General features: G+C 43.9%; 2 protein-coding genes across 2 annotated transcripts in view; both read left to right on the top strand.

Moving 5' to 3' along the window:
- ABCC6 (ATP binding cassette subfamily C member 6) overlaps window positions 1–14961 on the top strand; it is a 44199-nt gene extending 29238 nt beyond the window's left edge. The window contains exons 24-31 of the mRNA XM_060692916.2: window positions 741–940; window positions 1903–2029; window positions 4166–4267; window positions 6361–6507; window positions 6964–7122; window positions 8036–8202; window positions 11368–11562; window positions 12641–14961. Of these exons, the coding sequence (XP_060548899.2) occupies window positions 741–940; window positions 1903–2029; window positions 4166–4267; window positions 6361–6507; window positions 6964–7122; window positions 8036–8202; window positions 11368–11562; window positions 12641–12752 (1209 nt within the window). The 3' untranslated portion in view covers window positions 12753–14961. The remainder of the gene's footprint in view (window positions 1–740; window positions 941–1902; window positions 2030–4165; window positions 4268–6360; window positions 6508–6963; window positions 7123–8035; window positions 8203–11367; window positions 11563–12640) is intronic.
- APOLTP (apolipoprotein lipid transfer particle homolog) overlaps window positions 13025–18811 on the top strand; it is an 86925-nt gene continuing 81138 nt past the window's right edge. The window contains exons 1-3 of the mRNA XM_087878599.1: window positions 13025–13106; window positions 16866–16916; window positions 18557–18717. Of these exons, the coding sequence (XP_087734725.1) occupies window positions 13025–13106; window positions 16866–16916; window positions 18557–18717 (294 nt within the window). The remainder of the gene's footprint in view (window positions 13107–16865; window positions 16917–18556; window positions 18718–18811) is intronic.

The following is an 18811-nucleotide window of genomic DNA, read 5'->3' as shown; positions in this document are numbered from 1 at the left end:
AGGCAGACAGACAGACAGACAGACAGATGATGGATGGATGGATGGATGGATGGATGGATGGATGGATGGATGGATAAATAGATGATAGATGGATGGACGGATAGATGGATAGATGGATAGATGGATAGATGGATGGAAGATGGATGGATGGATGATAGATAGATAGATAGATAGATAGATAGATAGATAGATGGATGATAGATGATAGATGATGGATGGATGGATGGACGGATAGATAGATAAATAGATGATGGATGGATGGATGGATGGATGGATGGATGGATGGATGGACGGATGGATAGATAGATAAATAGATGATGGATGGAGAGATGGATGGATGGAGAGATGGATAGACAGATAGATAGATCTAGATCTATCTATCTAGATATACAAATACCCAGACATCTCTTTGATAGAAATAGAAATATAATAGGTAAGTTTCCCTGATGGAGGCCTTGGTGGCTTTTTACCATGCAAATGTTTTCAACCAAAATTTATGCAAGGAAGAGAAAGCCCTGTTCACTTTCCTCCTTCCTTTCCTTGGAGGACATTTTTCCGACAAACAACCTGCTGAAGTACCCAATCTTCTCCTGAAATGTAGGAGAAACCTTTGCATCCTCCCACCTCCCTTGTGCCACCCAGCTAAACCTCAGCTCCCACCCAAGCCAAGCTCAAGAAGTCCAGTAAATGTGGACTTTCCCACTTTAGAAGGGGCTCTTCTTCTCCCTTTCTCTGGGCAGGTCTTTTTTGTCACCACCTCCTGCCAGCTGAAACGCTTGGAAGCCGCGAGCCGCTCACCCATCTATTCCAACATCTCGGAAACCTTTGAGGGGAGCTGCCTCATTCGTGCTTTCAAAGTCCAGCAGCGTTTTATTGTCCGGAATGATATCAAAGTCGATGAAAGCCACAAGGTCTCTTTCCCTGCAGTGGTCGCTGACAGGTATAAAGAGTTTTCCGTGGCTGGAAGGGAGGAAGCACCTTGTTCAGAGGCGGCTTGTTGAAGGTGACAATGGCAGCTCTCTTGGCCTAATGAGACTTGGAACAATGTTTTCCTTCCCTTCTTCTTTTCTCCACCTTACCTTCCTCCCTCCCTCCCTTCCCTTCCCCATTCATTCTCCATGTTCCTCCTTCCTCTTTCTATTCCTTCCTTTTCTTCTCTTCCTTCCCTTCCCTTCCTTTCTTCTTTCTTTCTTTCTTTCCTTCCTTCCTTCCTTCCTTCCCTTCCCTTCCCCATCCATTCTCCATCTTCCTCCTTTCCTTCCCTTCCTTCCCTTCCTTCCCTTCCTTTCCCTTCCCTTCCCCACCCATTCTCCACCTTCCCTTCCTTCCCTTCCCTATCCATTCTCCCCTTTCCCTTCCCTTCCCTTCTCCATCCATTCTCCACCTTCCCTTCCTTCCCTTCCCTATCCATTCTCCCCTTTCCCTTCCCTTCCCTTCTCCATCCATTCTCCATTCTCCATCTTTCCTTCCTCCTTCCCTTCCATCCTTCCCTTCCCTTCTCTTCCCCATCCATTCTCCATCTTCTCTATCTCCTTCCCTTCCCTATCCATTCTCCCCTTTCCCTCCCCTTCCCTTCCCTTCCCTTCCCTTCCCTTCCCCATCCCTTCTCCATTTTCCTTTCCCTTCCCTTTCTTCCCTTCCCCATCCATTCTCCATCTTCCCTACCCCCTTCTCTTCTCTATCCATTCTCTATCTTCCCTACCTCCTTCCCTTCCCTATCCATTCTCCCCTTTCCTTCCCCTTCCCTTCCCTTCCCTTCCCCATCCCTTCTCCATTTTCCTTTCCCTTCCCTTTCTTCCCTTCCCTATCCATTCTCCTCCTTCCCTTCCCTTCCCTTCCCTTCCCCATCCATTCTCCATTTCCTCTTCCTCCTCCCTTCCTCTCCCTCTTTTCCTATTCCAGATGGCTTGCCACCAACATTGAGATTCTGGGAAACACCATTGTCCTCTCTGCAGCTTTACTCGCTGTGGTGTACAAACCCCATCTCAGTCCTGGCATGGTGGGCTTCTCCATCTCCTGCGCTCTTCAGGTAAGCTCAGAATGTGATGGGTCAAATGATCGCCATTTGCAACCTTTCCAGCCGGCTTCCCACATGCGTAGTCAATGTGGGAAGTCAGATTTCCTTCATGACTACAGATTTCAATTAACAACTGCAGTGATTTGTTTAACAACTATGATTTTTAAAAAAAAAAAAAATCATAAAATTGGGCTCGATTCATTTAGCAACTGCTTTGCTTAGCAATGGAAATTCCTGTCCCCCCTTGGGGTCGTAAGCTGAGGACCAGCTGTAGATTCCTCTTCCTCCCCTTTTTCACCTGATTCTCAAATAATTGGAGCTGGTGTATATGTCTTCTACTGAGGTAGAATTAATCCCTGATTTCCTGGAGAATCTCTGGGGTATTTAAAAAGCTTCTGCTTGATTTTGATTTCATATAATCTGTTCAGGACTTTAATTTCATTTAGGACTGTACTACAGTTTATTTATTTATTTATTTATTATTAATTTTATTTCTATACCGCCCTTCTCCCGAAGGACTCAGGGCGGTGTACAGCCTAATTAAAAACACAAAGACAGAGAATATTTAAAAATAATTAAAATTATTAGATAGTAATTGTAAATTAGATAGTACAGTTGTGCTCTTAAGTTTACGTATCCCTTGCCAAATCTGTAAAATGTACCATTTTGTAAACAAACATGAGTGATCAGACAAAACTTTTTTTAAAAAAATACATACTGTTTTTCCAAATTAAATATTGGGCTTCACAGAATAGCACAAGCATTAAACAAATCATAGCAATAAATGAATAAAAGGGTCCAAAAGACTGAATGCTCTTGAACGTTGGGCTGGTAATGCTGTATATAATCAATAGATTATAAAAATCAATATATAATTATGTTATAAGTTGTAAAAGATGTGACCCGGTCAATACACTGTTCATAAAATATGTAAGTAAAAGAAAAATTTAATAAAACTTGTCTAAAAAAAAATAATATAATAATAATTACAAGCTATAATAATATAATATTATATATAATAATATAGTAATAGAACTTACTATTGACTTCCCGTTTCTTCTGTTGCATTGGGTCAGTTTCATTGGTGATTTAAAGTTGTACAAGTCCCTGTTGGAAGGGACTTGTGAAATAAGAGATGATCCAGCTTTAAAATAGAGTTTGAGGTCAGTGGTCGGGTTTAGGACTTTTCGCCTCCTACCCTTGTCCGTGCCTGCTTCTCCGCCAGGCTTCTGCCTCGGGGGATTCTCCTCTAGCTTTTCTCCTTGGATGACACGCCCCTGCTCATTTGCCACGGACCGTCGGCTACGGCCCAGGGGTGAAATGCTCCTGGTTTGGACCGGATCACCCGATCCGGTAGCGATGGCAGCGGGTGGTTTGGAGAACCGGTAGCAAAAATCCCTGCACCCCCCCCCCCCACACACACACACTATGCCCAGCTGAGCCGCACGATTATCAGAGGCTTTTTTTTTTTTACTTTTAAAAGCATTTTTTCTACAACCTCTTCCGACGAAAAAATGCTTTTAAAAGTAAAAAAAAAAGCCTCTGAGGATCGCGCGGCTCAGCTGGGATCGTCAGAGGCTTTTCAAAGCATTTTTTTCTGCAATCTCTTCGGCTGAAGAGGTGGTAAAAAAAAATGCTTTGAAAAGTCTCTGACGATCCCAGCTGAGTTGCCTGATCGGCAGAGGCTTTTCAAAGCATTAGAAAAAATGCTTTGAAAAGTTAAAAAAAAAAGTTGGTCACACCCACCCAGTCACATTACCCCCCCAACCAACCAAGTCATGTCCACAGAACCGGGTGTAACAAATTTTACATTTCATCCCTGCCACAGCCCCTCCATCCCACACACTTCGGCACAGCCCATTCGACACCACACTGTTAATCCTGGGCTTTTTACCTCCTGGGACAGTTAGCCGCCAGCGAATTGGCTAGTTGCCAATGCTGGCAGCCAGAAGCCGGCTTCCTCCAAAGGAGTTTTTGTTTCAGTCGGGTATCCTAGCCTTAGAAAGAGTAGGAGGCGAAAAGTCTCATTCCGCAGTGGACAGGGGGTAGGCAGCGTAATAGAACTTTAGGCAACACATTTAACTTCTGAGGTTTGGTAGGAGCTTTCAGTGGCCCGGGGTCATAGATTCCCCTTCTTCTTCTTACCAGATCACTGGCGTTTTGAACTGGATGGTGCGTGCCTCAGCGGAAATTGATAACCACATCATGTCTGTGGAAAGAGTGAGAGATTATTCACAGACCCCCAAAGAGGTAAGTCTTTCTTCTCTTCGGTCACAAAATGGTCCAGCTCACTTCCTTAGTTAACCCTGAAACTCCTGTCTGTCTGTCTGTCTATCTACCTGTCTATCAGCCCTAAACTAGCAATAAATAGCAATAGCACTTAGATTTATATACCACTTCATAGTGATTTACAGCCCTCCCTAAGCGGTTTACAGAGTCAGCCTATTGCCCTCCAACAATCTGGGTCCTCCTTTTACCCACCTCAGAAGGATAGAAGGCTGAGTCAATCATGAGCCCTTCAGGATCAAACTCCTGGCTGTGGGTAGAGTCAGCCTACAATACTGCATTCTAACCACTGTGCCCCATGGATGGATGGATGGATGGATGGATGGATGGATGGATGGATGGATGGAAGGAAGGAAGGACGGAAGGAAGGAAGGAAGGAAGGAAGGAAGGAAGGAAGGAAGGAAGGAAGGAAGGAAGGAAGGAATAGCAATAGCACTTAGATTTATATACCACTCCATAGTCCTTGGCAGCCCTGTCTAAGTGGTTTACAGAATCAGCCTACTGCCCCCAACAATCTGGCTCCTCCTTTTACCCACCTCAGAAGGATGGAAGACTGAGTCAATCATGATCTGGTCAAGATCAAACTGCTGCCAATGGGCAGAATTTGCCTGCAATACTGCATTCTAACCATTGCACCACCTCAGATCCTTTTTGAATGACCTAGTATCACCTTTCGGTGCGGTGTGATGCATGAACAACATTAAATGATCTAATTCGACTTCGTCGTAAGGCTGCATTAATAGAATCTTGCAAGTCTGAAAATGCCAGTCTCCCGCTGTCACTTTTAACAGCCTGAAACCTTAGATGGATCTTAACTTAACCTTCTTTCTTTGCCTGTTAAGCAGTTGTGGTTTCCTATCCTTTTTATCTGATCATTCTCTAAGGAGCATCTTATGTGAGCCCTGGTGGCACAGTGGTTACAATGCAGTATTACAAGCTAACTCTGCTCACAGTCTGGAGTTCGATTCTGATGAGCTCAAGGTTGACTCAATCTTCCATCCTTCCAGGGTTGGTAAAATGAGGACCCAGATTGTTGGGGGCAATACGCTGACTTTGTAACCCATTTAGAGAGGACTGTAAAGCACTATGGAGCAGTATATAAGTCTAAGTGCTATTGCTGTCTTTTCCCTTCATCCCTCAAGATCATGCATATGACTTAACACCCTCTAGTTGGCAAATCAGAATAATTCCGTTCATGCATCATACCACACCACAATGAAAAGTGGGATACTATGGTTTAGCACAATGTAGTACATATCCCAATTGTGGAGTCGGAAGCAAGTCTGTCATTGGCCCTCCTGAAAAAAGCCCACCGAAGTAGTTTTTAAGTCCTTATTGCTGCAATCATATCTTGTTTTTTGTAGTTTTGCCTCTTGGAGCTTCTTTTGGGATTTGCTAATATGTGCTGTGACCTAGACTTACTGAGTCATTACAAGACACAATTAGTCCCAAATAAACCTATTTCATTGTAACAGCTGAGAATTACTTTCATTCCCAGCTGAGTCCCAATTAGTTGCAAAACAAGTCCTTTGGAAGAAGTCCTTCGAGATAATCACCAACCTTTATCTTCTTTGACACCCTGCCGAAGGCCTTACTTGGCAAAGCCCCATGAAGTTCAGAAACAAACAAGAGATGCCGACTGGGAACAGAATTAACAACGTTGCTTTCTTGCAAAGGGCCCACGTGCCTTTGCTCCTCTTTTAAGCCTTATGGGAGGGGCCAATCATCTCCAGGCCTTACTCCCGAGTCGTCCCTTTAGATTTAACTGTTCTTGCCTTCTGGCAGCTCTGCGCATGCACGCACTAGGAACAGGGTCCCCCTGTTCCTCTGCCTCTCTGATATCCGACTCTGGAGGCACCGGAGTCTGTGCATAACTCCCAGATGGCCCTGGCCCTATCTCTGCCTCCGACGCAGAGCCCTCGTCCGAGCCTTCCCCAGATTCCAGGACTGGTCCATGTTCCTCCCCGGCCTCCTCACTGTCCGATCTGCTGCCAGCTCTGTAGGCTGCTGGCGGACCACAACACTATGAGCTAGCATTGTTGTTACATCTGTTTCAGGCTCCATGGACCTTGGATGATCATCTCCAAGGTGGCAGCTGGCCCACTGAAGGAGCAATTGAATTCAGAGGCTATAGTTTGCGATACAGGCCAGAATTAAGTCTAGCTCTGAAGAATATCAACCTAAAGATCAAACCGCAAGAGAAGGTAAGACATATATAGAGCAGTGTTTCTCAACCTGGACAACTTAAAGATGTCTGGACTTCAACTCCCAGAATTCCCCACCATGGGGGAAATTCTGGGAGTTGAAATCCAAAAGACTTAAAATTGCCAAGTTTGGAGACCCCTGATCTAGTCCAAAGTCTTCTTCCTTTCACTAGAAAGTTTGGTCCCTTAAAACATCCAGCATGCAGTAGGGGTTAAGCTGTTGGATTTAGACCTGTGAGATACAGATCTAAGTCCTTACTGGACCGGTGAGTCCACAAGTTTATTTGAACTGGGTTTATATTTTTAGTAGGCAAAGCTCATGGGGTGGTTGTGGTGAGAACATAATAAGGATAGACTCCTATGTATTTGAGAAAGCAGGATACGGAAGAGTCATTCTCTCTCCTTGCTTCCCATCGGGAGGTCCTTCCTTCCCCAACCTCTGTTTTTCTCTTGCAGGTGGGCATCGTTGGAAGAACAGGGGCTGGGAAATCATCCCTTGTGATGGGGCTTCTGAGGCTTGTGGAAGCCGCTGATGGAGAGATTGTCATTGATCAAATCAACATTGCCGAAATGGGCCTGAACAACCTGAGAAGCAAGATTACGATTGTCCCACAGGTATGAACTCAGTCTGTCACTTTCACTTGTTATCGTTCTATTCACCCCCAATAATGTTGATATCCCAAGCCATGTCTTCAACAGACACCAGATGTTTCATTCAGTCTTTCACTATGATGTTCAGCTGGGATCAAGATCTTTTTTGCAGTCCATCTTGTCATCTTATAGGACATTTTCTGAGTGGACATGGGACCAGGGGTGCGCTTCAAAAATTTTAGCAAGGGGTTCTCTGCCTGGTTGCTAACTGGGCATGGCCATGGTGGCCGTGGCATAGTTAGCCTCCTGCACCAGGCTTGGGGGGGTGTTTTTGCCCTCCCCGGGCTCCGGAGGCTTTACTCGAGTCTCCGGGAAGGCAAAAACAGCCTCCCCAGGCTCCGGAGGCCTTCTGGAGGCCGGAAAAAGGCCGTTTCTGGCCTCCTGAACTTCTGGTAGACCTGTTTTTCACCCTCCCCGAGCTTCCATGCATGCCCTGCACTTACCTGCGTCCAAAACAGGCCACGTGGGGACTCCTGGGAGGGGCGGGGTGGGGTGGGCAGGGCCAGCCAGGAGTGGTATTTGGAGGTTCTACGAACTGCACAGAATCTTAGCTAGAGGTTCTCTCGAACCCCTGCGAACCCCCAGCAGCCCACCCCTGCATGGGACATCCGCTGTGCCATGCAATTTAGATTAGCTAGAAAGCAGGAAATCCGACGATTCTAGCTAATATAAATCGCACGTCACAGCTGATTGTCGCCCAGCTGATCGTCGGAAATACTGATTCGCCCGAACCGCTAGCAGTTTTTACTACAGTTTCACCCGAACCGGTCTGAACCAGTAGCATTTCACCCCTGTATTGAATCCCCAAGGATATCTTCACTCCTGTTCTATGGAAAATAGACTCCATATCTTGTGTTTCTTCTCCCCCTGTGCTCAGGACCCAGTCTTGTTTGGGGGTTCTTTGAGAGAGAACCTCGATCCCTTGAATCAATGCTCAGATGAGGACATCTGGACCGCTTTGGAGCAGACCCAACTCAAGATCTTTGTTTCAGATCTGCCAGGTCAGATGGCCTATGAGTGCTCTGAAGGAGGTGGAGATCTCAGGTATTCAAAGCCCAAGATGGAAAGAGGAAAAATATCTCCTGCTGTGATTTGGGGTTTTTTATTTTGTTTTGTTTTTTTGTTTTTTTTTGAGTTATGGGTTCATCAACGTTTCTGATGAGCACCCCTTGTTTAGACTTCGGTTTACTCTTTTGAGATGGTTTGTAATTGATGAAAGATTATGTTTAAAGGCTGGCTGATATTTACCGTATTTTTCGGAGTATAAGATGCACCTTCCCCTGGGGGTGAAATCCAGCAGGTTCTGACAGGTTCTGGAGAACCGGTAGCGGAAATTTTGAGCAGTTTGGACAACCGGCTGGCCCCAGAGTGGGGAGGGAATGTTGGTTTTGCAATATCCTCCCCCCAGGAATGGGGAGGGAATGGGGATTTTGCAGTATCCTTCTCCTGGAGTGGGGAGGGAATGGAGTTTTTGCAGTATCCTTCCCCTGGAGTGGGATGGGAATGGAGATTTTGCAGTATCCTTCCCCTGCCATGGCCACCAAGCCACGGCCATCAAGCCACATCACGCCCACCAAGCCACGCCCACAGAACCGGTAGTAAAAAAAATTGGATTTCACCACTAACCTTCCCCCCCCCAAAGAGGCTGAAAATTTGGGTGCATCTTATACTCCAAATGTAGCTTTTTCGAAGCTTGTTTTCAGCCCTAATGAGGCACTAACGAGACGTTAGCGAGTGAAGCGATCTCTATGCTTTGCTCCGACTCTCAGCTGTTGTTTAGAAGCTTTCTTTCAGCCCTAACTAGGCGCTAGCCGAGTGAAACGATCTCCCCGCCCCCACGTGCTTTGCCTGCTTTTCTCATTGCTGCTTCCTCTCAGCTTTTTTATCCCCAAGCATACTTTTAAGTATACTTTTATACTTTTATACTTTTAAAAGCAAACTAATGTGCTGAAGCTAACCAGACTAAGGGCGCTAGCCAGATGAATCCCTGGTAGGCAGATTATTTTTTCCCCTATTTTTTTCCCCCCAAACTAAGCTGCGTCTTATACTCCGGTGCGTCTTATACTCCGAAAAATACGGTAAGTCCTAACATTTATTCCTAACATTTCGGTTATCCTCAAAGATAGGACCACTAAAAAGCACTTAAAATAATAGCGTGGTGAACTTTTTCTTTGGACAGATTGTTTGAGGAAAGCATTGCCCGTCAATCGGGGTTAAATTGCAACTGTTGTCATTAGTGGTGATTGAGGCCACTTGCATAATGGCATCATTATGTAAATGCCATCAGTTGCGGCAAATTGTATACCATTCAAATTAATGTAAATTTAACGGGTCTCTCATCCAGACTATTTTGGATGCAACAGATGTATACAATATTGGCTGAGGATGAGAGGAGGGGAGGGAGAGATATCTGGATGGAAGTACGGATCTGTTACTAATAAATACACTAAATTGGGTTTGTTAAATCAGTTAAAGGCCATATTTGCATTCTAAAGAATGCATTCTAAAGAATTGTTTTGAAATCAGATCAGTATGGGAGTCAAAGTCCACACCACTTAAAGTCTCCAATTCAATCCAATTCAAATCTTCATTGTCAGTGCACAATACATGTGCAATGAGATTGGTTGAGCTTCCTCAGTGCACTCCCACACCCAACAAAATACAACTCACAGTGAAGACAGAAAATCCCTAACCCAATAAATCGTATTAACAAAACACCCAGTCCTATTGCAACAGTGTGAACATGTTACACATTGCACTGGCCCTGCAGTCCATCATACTACGTAGTTATTTCGCATTCAGGTGTCTGACAGCCCACGGATAAAAACTGTTCCTTCAGCCTGTTTGTGCAGCTGGCTATGCTTTTTTTTTTTTTTTGAGAATTTTTTTTTATTTTTAAACAAACATAAAAACATAAAATCATCATCAATTACAAATACAAACAGTGTGTTGGTTGGTTACAAGTCTTTCATGTTTCTTCATCTATTCAGGGCGGCTTACAATGCGTTAAGCAATAGCCTTCATACTTTTGTATATTTATACAAAGTCAGTTTATTGCCCCCGCAATCTGAGTCCTCATTTCACCTACCTTTGAAAGGATGGAAGGCTGAGTCAACCTTGAGCCTGGTGAGATTTGAACTTGCAGTAATTGCAAGCAGCAGATGTTAATAAAAGTGCTTTAGTCCACTGTACTATCAGGCTCTGTTTATTTATTTATTTATTTATCTATTTATTTATTTTTTAAACTATGGCTATAGCTTCCTTCATTTCATACACAGTATTCTAAAATTTGCATTAATTTATGTTGTGACATCCATTTCATCATCCTTATTCATTCAAATAATAATAATAATACATCTTTATGTTATATTTTATATAATTCTACAATTCTTGTGTGGTAAAAATCTCAGCCATATTTCATTTCCATATATTTTTTTATCTAGCCACTGATAAAATAGATCCCATATCTTATAATATTGTTTATCTTCTTGTTCTCTAATTTCAAATGTCAATTTACTCATTTCAGCACACTCCATTCTTTTCTTAATAACTTCATCTTGCGTTGGTATTTTCTCGTTTTTCCAGTTTTTAGCAAACACAATTCTAGCTGCTATTAATACATTCACAATCAGCAGCTGGCTATGCTTCTATATCGCCTTCCCGATGGTAGGAGGGTAAAGAAGTGATGACCAGGGTGAGAGTTGTCCCTGAGAATTTTCTTCATTCTCCTAAGGCAGCGAGCCCTAGTGGTCTCATCTAGTATCAGGGGGCAGCCCACAATGTTTTATGCTGGGCTCACCACCCTCTGTTAATTCTTTCTATCCGCGGCTGTCAAACTGGCATGCCCTACCATGATGCAATAAGTGAGGATGCTTTCTATTGTGGACCGGTAAAAGGAAGTCATCAGTTGTTGTTCCAAGATTGAGAAACACCAGAGTGGAGGGGTAACTTGTAGTCCTTCAGCGGTAGTTGACTTCAAATTCTTACCGGTCCCATTTATCATGGTTATTATAGCTCAACACTCTCCCTAGTGTTCCAGATATTCCTACAACTAGAATCTCCTTCTCGTTTCCCCTTTCACAAGTGATACAAGGCCCTTCTCATGATCCACGGAAGTGTGTCCGGTAGACAGAAGTATTGGATTCCTCTCTCCAATTCATTACACAGGGACGATCTCAGGTTTTAATTGTCCCACTATTCTTCTTCCAGTGTTGGTCAACGGCAGCTCATCTGCCTGGCTCGGGGTTTACTTCGGAAAGCCAAAATCCTGATTCTGGATGAGGCCACCGCAGCTGTGGATCTTGAAACAGACCTGCAGATTCAGGCCACCATAAGGAATCACTTCAAGGAGTGCACAGTTCTGACCATCGCCCATCGGCTAAATGCCATGATGGAATTTGACCGGTAAGAGATGGCTTTGAAGAAGATTCTCAAGACAAATAAATACATAAAATAGAAATAGAAAAAAAGGAGATAAAATGGCCTGAAAAAATAGAGGGAGATGTGGCGATATTGGAATGGAATGGAATGGAATGGAATGGAATGGAATGGAATAGAATAGAATAGAATAGAATAGAATAGAATAGAATAGAATAGAATAGAATAGAATAGAATAGAATAGAATAGAACAGAACAGAACAGAACAGAACAGAACAGAATAGAATAGAATAGAATAGAATAGAATAGAATAGAATAGAATAGAATAGAATAGAATAGAATAGAATAGAATTCTGGAAGCTCTGTGCATGCGCATATCAGGAACAGGCTCCAGCTGTTCTTTTGCCTCACTTATCTCCGACTCCGAAGGTAGGTGATAACTGTCAAAGGGCCCTGTCCCACTCTCTGCCTGCGACGCAGAGCCCTCATCAGAACCTTCCCCAGACTCCAGGACTGGCCCATGTTCCTCCCCAACCTCCTCAGTGTCCGAGTCTGCGTAGGGTTGCCAGGTGTCCACTATTTGAGCGGAGAGTCCGCTTTTTTCACATTATGTTTACTATTTTTTTTCCCACAAAATAGTGCACATTTTTTTTATTCAAAAGCTTTATGATGAAATGGTACGTAATCTAAAGCTGTACAGTCTAAGAGAACAAGGATAGGAGAATCGCGTTTTGTCTTTTTTTTTCATAAGTTAGAATGAGACAAAGATCGAATATCCCTTGAACTCGATTCTCCGAAAAAATTAATGATGAGATTAAAATAAAAATATATTATAAAATTATGTACAGTTCACATTTTTAAAATGTATTGTAGCTTGTGTCGACTGACCTAAAATGGCATGTTAAAATGTTTGTAAGAAAATATATAATTTAACTGTAAAAAAAATTTCTATTTTTTTACTACTTAACACCACCACCCCGCCCCCCGCTTGTCCGCTATTTTTTGGAAGCAGACCTGGCAACCCTGCTGTCAGCTCTGCTGGCCCCTGGCGGGCCAGAACACACTGGTCTTGTAGACTAACCTTGCTCGTTTCTCATATTTGTAGAATTTTAGTGATGGAAAACGGACAAGTGGCCGAATTCGACACCCCAGAAGCGCTAAGAATCCAGAAGGGACTCTTCTACAAAATGGCGGCGGACTCAGGGCTGCTGAGGTGACCGAGTGGAAAGAACAGACTGAACGGCTGCTTCGTTTGAAAAAGGACATTTTCTTAATTTTCTGGCTGTGGGCAGGGAGAGCTCAATCCTTGGCTTGCGAAATGACCGACGCTCTTTCTCTCGCTGCGTAAGCGCCTAGCAGATGGAGGACAGAAGTCTGAATCTCCCCAGCTTAATTTCAGCATGGCCCTTTGCTGTACCACAATGCTGAAACCAGCATGCACTGACCACGATCCGTGCTGCGAGTACTGAGTCACGCCTGGCTTGACCAGATGCTGTCGCTGACGTTGTCCCTGTCAGCCGAAAACACTGCTCAGATGATTGCCAGGATGCGTTGCAACGGCCTGCCTTTTGGTGTGATCGTGTCAAAGATGTCACCCATTTACCCATAATCTCTTTCGCTGCCCTGTGGCTTTGTCCCCAATTAAAGCAACGCAATTGCAGAAATGGTTACATGCTAAACTGATCAGCAAAGCCAACTCTTGTATCCTGTTGGAGACAGGTTGAAATAGCAGCACCTCAGAATAACAGAGTTGGAAGGGAACCTTAGAGGTCTTCTAGTCCAACCCCTCCTGCTTGAGCAAGGGAAATCCTATACCATTCCAGACAACTGGAAGTCCAGTCTCTTCTTAAAAGCCTCCAGGGATTGAACATCCACAATTTCTGGAGGCAAGTCGTTCTACTGATAGTTGTTCTCATTGTCATTGCAATTTCTCCTTAGTTCTAAGTTGCTTCTCTCCTTGATTAGTTTCCACCCATTGCTTCTTCGCCTGCTTTCAGATGCTTTGGAGAATAGCTTGACTCCCTCTTCTTTGTGGCAGCCCCTTAATTATTGGAAGACTGCTGTCATGCCACTCCTAGTCCTTCTTTTCATTAGACTGGACATTTCCAATCCCTGCAACCATTCATCGTACACTTTAGCCCCCTAATCATCTTCGTTGCTCTTCTCTGCATTCTTTCTAGAGTCCCAACATCTATTTTTTTGGTATATTTTTGTACACATTGCAAACTCAATAGATGTCAGCCACCCTAGAAGATGCTATTGTCCCCTCACCTCATGTTCCCACAATGGCTCAGTTCCCAACACACCTTGATCTAACCTTGATGCAATCATCTATTGAAGCAAAAATCAACTAGCGCAGGGCAGTTGAGATGCCTTCTCATTGTCAACTCTCCCTCCCTCTCTCTCTCATCGTCAACTCTCCCTCTTTCCCCCCCTCTCTTTTCTCTCTCTTTCTCTCTCTCTCTGTCCCTCTCTGTCTCACTCCTTCCCAGCCCCTCCTCCACCTTGCAAAAAGAGCTGGAATACTCAAGCCCTTCTTTGTAAAAGGTGGGGGGGGGGAAATCTGCTTTCACTGCCCTCCTGCATCAGAGCTGCCTCTGAAAGGAGACGAGGCCTGATGTAGTTTTTCTAGGGCCGAGCTGGTTTCCAAAATCATGGAGCTACAGCAAGTGATGGTTCTGTTCTCTCTGTTTGTGGCTGGCATCTCAAAGCGTAAGTAGAAGGAACCGTGGAAACTCACTTAACTCTGTGTGTGTGTGTGTGTGTGTGTGTGTGTGTGTGTGTGTGTGTGTCCTTTGGCCAGTGATTTCATCTGATTTTATCCAGCCGTGCTATTTTAACAGAGGACTTTACAGTATTTCATATGGGAGGGATCTGGCGATAAGCTACCAAGGTTGGCCAAAGTTGAGTGAAATCACACCTGTCGACTTCAAGGGTTCAAAAGCCAGCCAGGTGGTTGATCAGGTCTCTCAAAAAGAGAGATGATTTCATTTGCTTTGAATACCAGTTTTGTCAATCTTCCACGCATTCTGAATCTTACCTAAGATGCCACATATCTGGCTTTGCCGTTTTTGTTTCTCTCGCTATTCTGGTTGTGAATACTTCAGTCAAACCTGAAGTCCGTTTACCTGGTCAGGAAGGGGAAAAAAACAAACCCCAAATACTTTTTTTCTGAATAACTGGAAATCTTACATGGACTTTCTTTGATGAAAGAAGACACGACCGAACTGATTCATTTCGAGGTTAAAAAGGGCCAGAGCCCTTTTTGTGGGGGAAAATGAGATGATAATTACTCCATAGAACAGCAAAAGGCATTACTCTGTGTTTCCTTTTCTTTCCTTTTCTCTTTTTCTCACTATCTTTTTTTTTTTTTTTGCATATGTTTATTGCATCCAAAAAGTCTAATAAAAAAATATAAAACAAAAAGAAGTAGAAAATTTGTATAGAAAAGTGTTTTCTTAAGCATGGATATTAGGAAGGCTTGCTCAAAATTCAGGGTATTGGGTGTGTGGGTGTGTGAAGACTGCCTATTTGTCTGTGCAAAATAGCATTCAAGGAAATGTATATTAGCCAGAATGCATGCATGCTTATTTTCGTATGAATTTTGGGAGGGGGGAAAACTTTTAAAGGTCTCACCCGAGCATTAAGGAACCACTACCAGTTCTCCAGAACCTGTCAGAACCTGCTGGATTTCACCCCTGCATTACATTCTTGATTCAATTATCTTTCCATTGATATCTAATTTTATGGTACTACTCCAAAAAAAAAAAAAAAAGTGGTGTTATTAGCTACTTTTAGAAAATACACTTTTCCCAAAAGGTTTCCACAATTGTGGCCACTACTGTAAATAAAATAGTGAGGTTTTCTTGAGGCTGTAAGAAAGAGGCTGAGGAGGGAATGTCCATGTACAGATCAAAACTTTCTGACCACCACAGCCACTGAACAAAAGGGCTCCTGTTCAGAATGTAAGGAGTTAGCACCCACCCCTCTCCTAGAAGAATGAAACATTCTAGGAAATATTAAAAAGGCAGAATATTATACCTCCCTGGGTGAGAAATGGAGAAACATGTTTTTTTAGGCAGGAAGCAGACTCACTCTTAATAGCCCCCACGTTCTCAATAACCCACAGCAGACATCAGCACTTAAGAGATAAAGAGATAGCTAGGTCTATTCATAAGCAAATGCCCTCACCCAAGATCCAAAAAAGGTAGGATTTGCCCTCCAGCCATCTAGCAACAGAACTCGCCACATGGCACCTGGGGAGACGGCATCACCCAGCAAGGCTCAACCAAGCCTGGGAGTCAAAAGACAACCTACAAAGTTACCCCCGCATGACCCCACGGGACTCTGACAACGAATCAGAATACAAGCTCAAATTCAAAGCCCAACAGAGGGTATAAATCTATCTCTCTCACACACACACACATGTGCCTTTTTTGCCCAGGACCTCAAAACCATTTGGTTCTGTCCACCATTAAATTGGGGGTGAAATCCAACAGGTTCTGACAGGTTCTGGAGAACCGTTAGTGGAAATTTTGAGTAGTTCGGAGAGCCGGCAAATACCACCTCTGGCTGGCCCCAGAGTGGGGTGGGAATGGAGATTTTGCAATATCCTTCCCCCAGGAGAGGGGAGGGAATGGGGATTTTGCAGTATCCTTCCCCTGCCGTGCCTACCAAGCCACGCCCACCAAGCCACACCATGCCCAACACGTTTGCGTTGATGGCCTTCACACACGTGTATCCCACATGTGAAAACCATGCACATGCACAAATGGTACTATTGCACGTGTGTGCATGCAGGGGAGCCGTGTGAAAGCCGTGCGCATGTGCAAATGGTGCGGTTGCATAAGCAGGGCACGGGGGAGGAGCCATGCATTAGCGTAGATAGCACATACGTACGCAAAGCGCATACCTGTTTGGCACTCAGTGAGTAAAAGGTTTGCTACCACTGACATAGACTGTAGTTTCCCAATGCAAAGCCCTCCAGCTGATGATATATTTAGAGTGGAGGTGAGACCTTGGATCCCATCCAAGGCTAATCAGACAAGTGGTTGATGCCTTAATCCTCCTGGCCTTGAAGCTGGGAGTCCGTTCTGCTACAACAGACGCTTGTTCTCAAAACTGAGCTGTTTCTCCCGCTCCTGAATCCATTCATCCCGTCCTTGCGCAAACGTGGCGGTTTCCAAGACGACCGGCATGACTTTCTGCAAATGTTATGTTGCTCCTTGAACGTTTTCCTAGACCTACGATAAATAAACAGCCAAGTCAAAACTACCCTGGCATTCCTTGCAAATGCTTTTTCGACTGTTGCTCTTGGTTTGTCGTTGCAGGAGACCCAGAAAATTTCAGGCACAGATACTCTTGTTCGTCTCAGTGTGCAGGTAAGATGACGAGGCAAATTCTTAGTAAGAAAACGCCCAAATATAAGGGATATTAATCTGCTCGCCCCTTTCTGTGTCCATTCACTGGTTAATCCAAATATCCACCATCTGAATGTGTGCTGTCCGTTTAAGAAGTAAACCTTTAGTTGAACTATAGAAGCATTAGACCAGTGGTGGGTTGCCTCTCGTTCGCACCAGTTCTATGGAACTGGTAGTAAAACCAGCGGGAGGCTCCGCCCACTGACCCTGACGTCATCAAAACGCTTCTGCGCATGTGCAGAAGCTTCTCCGCTTGCATAGAACAGTGCATGCGCGCATGTAAGCGAAGCAAGAGTGTGCACACGGCCCCGTTGCAAACCAGTAGTAAAGGTAAGTAGAACCCATCCTTGCATTAGACATGTTAACACCTTGAGGGACGATGGGTTTGAACCATGATGGGTTGATTTGATGAAAGAAATAGATGGGACCAGGGCAAATCTTTGAAGGGCAACCCCTCTGCTTTCTTCTTCTGAGTTGATAGCTCGCTAAGGACTTCATCATCGTCATCGTCATCATCATCATCATCATCATCATCATCACATTAACTTTATTGTCATTGTATGTATTTACACAGTATACCCATACAACGAAATTCACTTAACACCCAAAGACCAGGTCCAACACACACAACAATCCCCAAACACCCTCCCACCCACCACAATTCCCCACCCCTAAACCACCCAAGCATCCACACAACAGACCAAGTAATGCTGTCCAACAGCTCACTGATGGTGGCCCTTTAGTTCATTGTTGAGTGCCATTATAGTTCTGGGATAAAAACTATTCAGAAAACGTGTGGTCGGAGTTTTAATTGTTCTGTATCTTCTGCCAGAAGGCCACAGTCCAAAAAGATTGTAAGCAGGATGGGAAGAGTCTCTGAGAATGTTATGCAACTTCCTCAAACAGCAAGATTCGAAGATGTCATCCAGGGCTGGTAGCTGGAGCCCTGGACGATGATATTCTGGGCAGTTTTAATGAAACTGAAACTCATAAAATGAGATCCCAGGAATGTAGGACGCCTTCTCTGTCTCCAAAAGATCAGAACATAATATTCCTTCTGGTGTTTGCACTCCCAAGGCAGTCCACTCTAATGCCTCTTCCAAAAATTGTATTGAAATATTTAGAACTTAATAATACAATAAAAATGGGTGGAACTTTGACTGTATCTTCATAGCTACCATCTTCATTGTTTTGACCATATCCGGTAGACACTCAGGAAGAGTTGCAAAAGCTCTCTCTCTAATATTCTCTAATGCCTGATCATATAGTGTTATAAATTCTGTTTATATATAGCACTACAGAGCAAACACTAAAGAGTACAGTCACCATGTGCTTTACTGCTTAACTTTTACTGTAACAGGAAAAAGGAAATTCTACTTAGAACAAAAGATCATAGGATATATAACATAGATCCAAACTTGTGTACACTGCCAACTACTGGCTAAATACTACTGTAGTTGTTGCATAGAAATATATTCTAACAATGAATTCCAACATATGGACTAATTTATTGCATCAACCTAAATGATTTCGTTGAAAGCTGCTTTAAACAACTGGGCATCATCAAGACACTGTCTCAAAACCTTTCTTTGCTTTCACAGGTTTTAGCACACCAACTGTTTCCGTGGGATCCAGGTTCAGCTATAGCTACTCAACATCTACCACTACGTTCCTTCAAGGAAGGGCCTACCAGAGAAGTGGCATCACCCTAGAAAGTACAGTTGTGGTCGAAGTATTGGCAAATTGTCGTCGAATTTTAAAAGTGAGTAGGGTCTATTTGTCTATCTATCTACCCACCTCCCATTCCTTCATCGTAGGTTCTCTCTCTCTCTCTCTTTTCTCTCTCTTCCATCCAT

The sequence above is a fragment of the Pantherophis guttatus genome, chromosome 14 (genome assembly GCF_059756535.1).
Source record: "Pantherophis guttatus breed Tessera chromosome 14, ASM5975653v1, whole genome shotgun sequence".
NCBI classification, from domain to species: domain Eukaryota; kingdom Metazoa; phylum Chordata; class Lepidosauria; order Squamata; family Colubridae; genus Pantherophis; species Pantherophis guttatus.
Note: the sequence above shows the minus strand (reverse complement) of the source record. Positions and strands in the feature narration are given on the sequence as shown.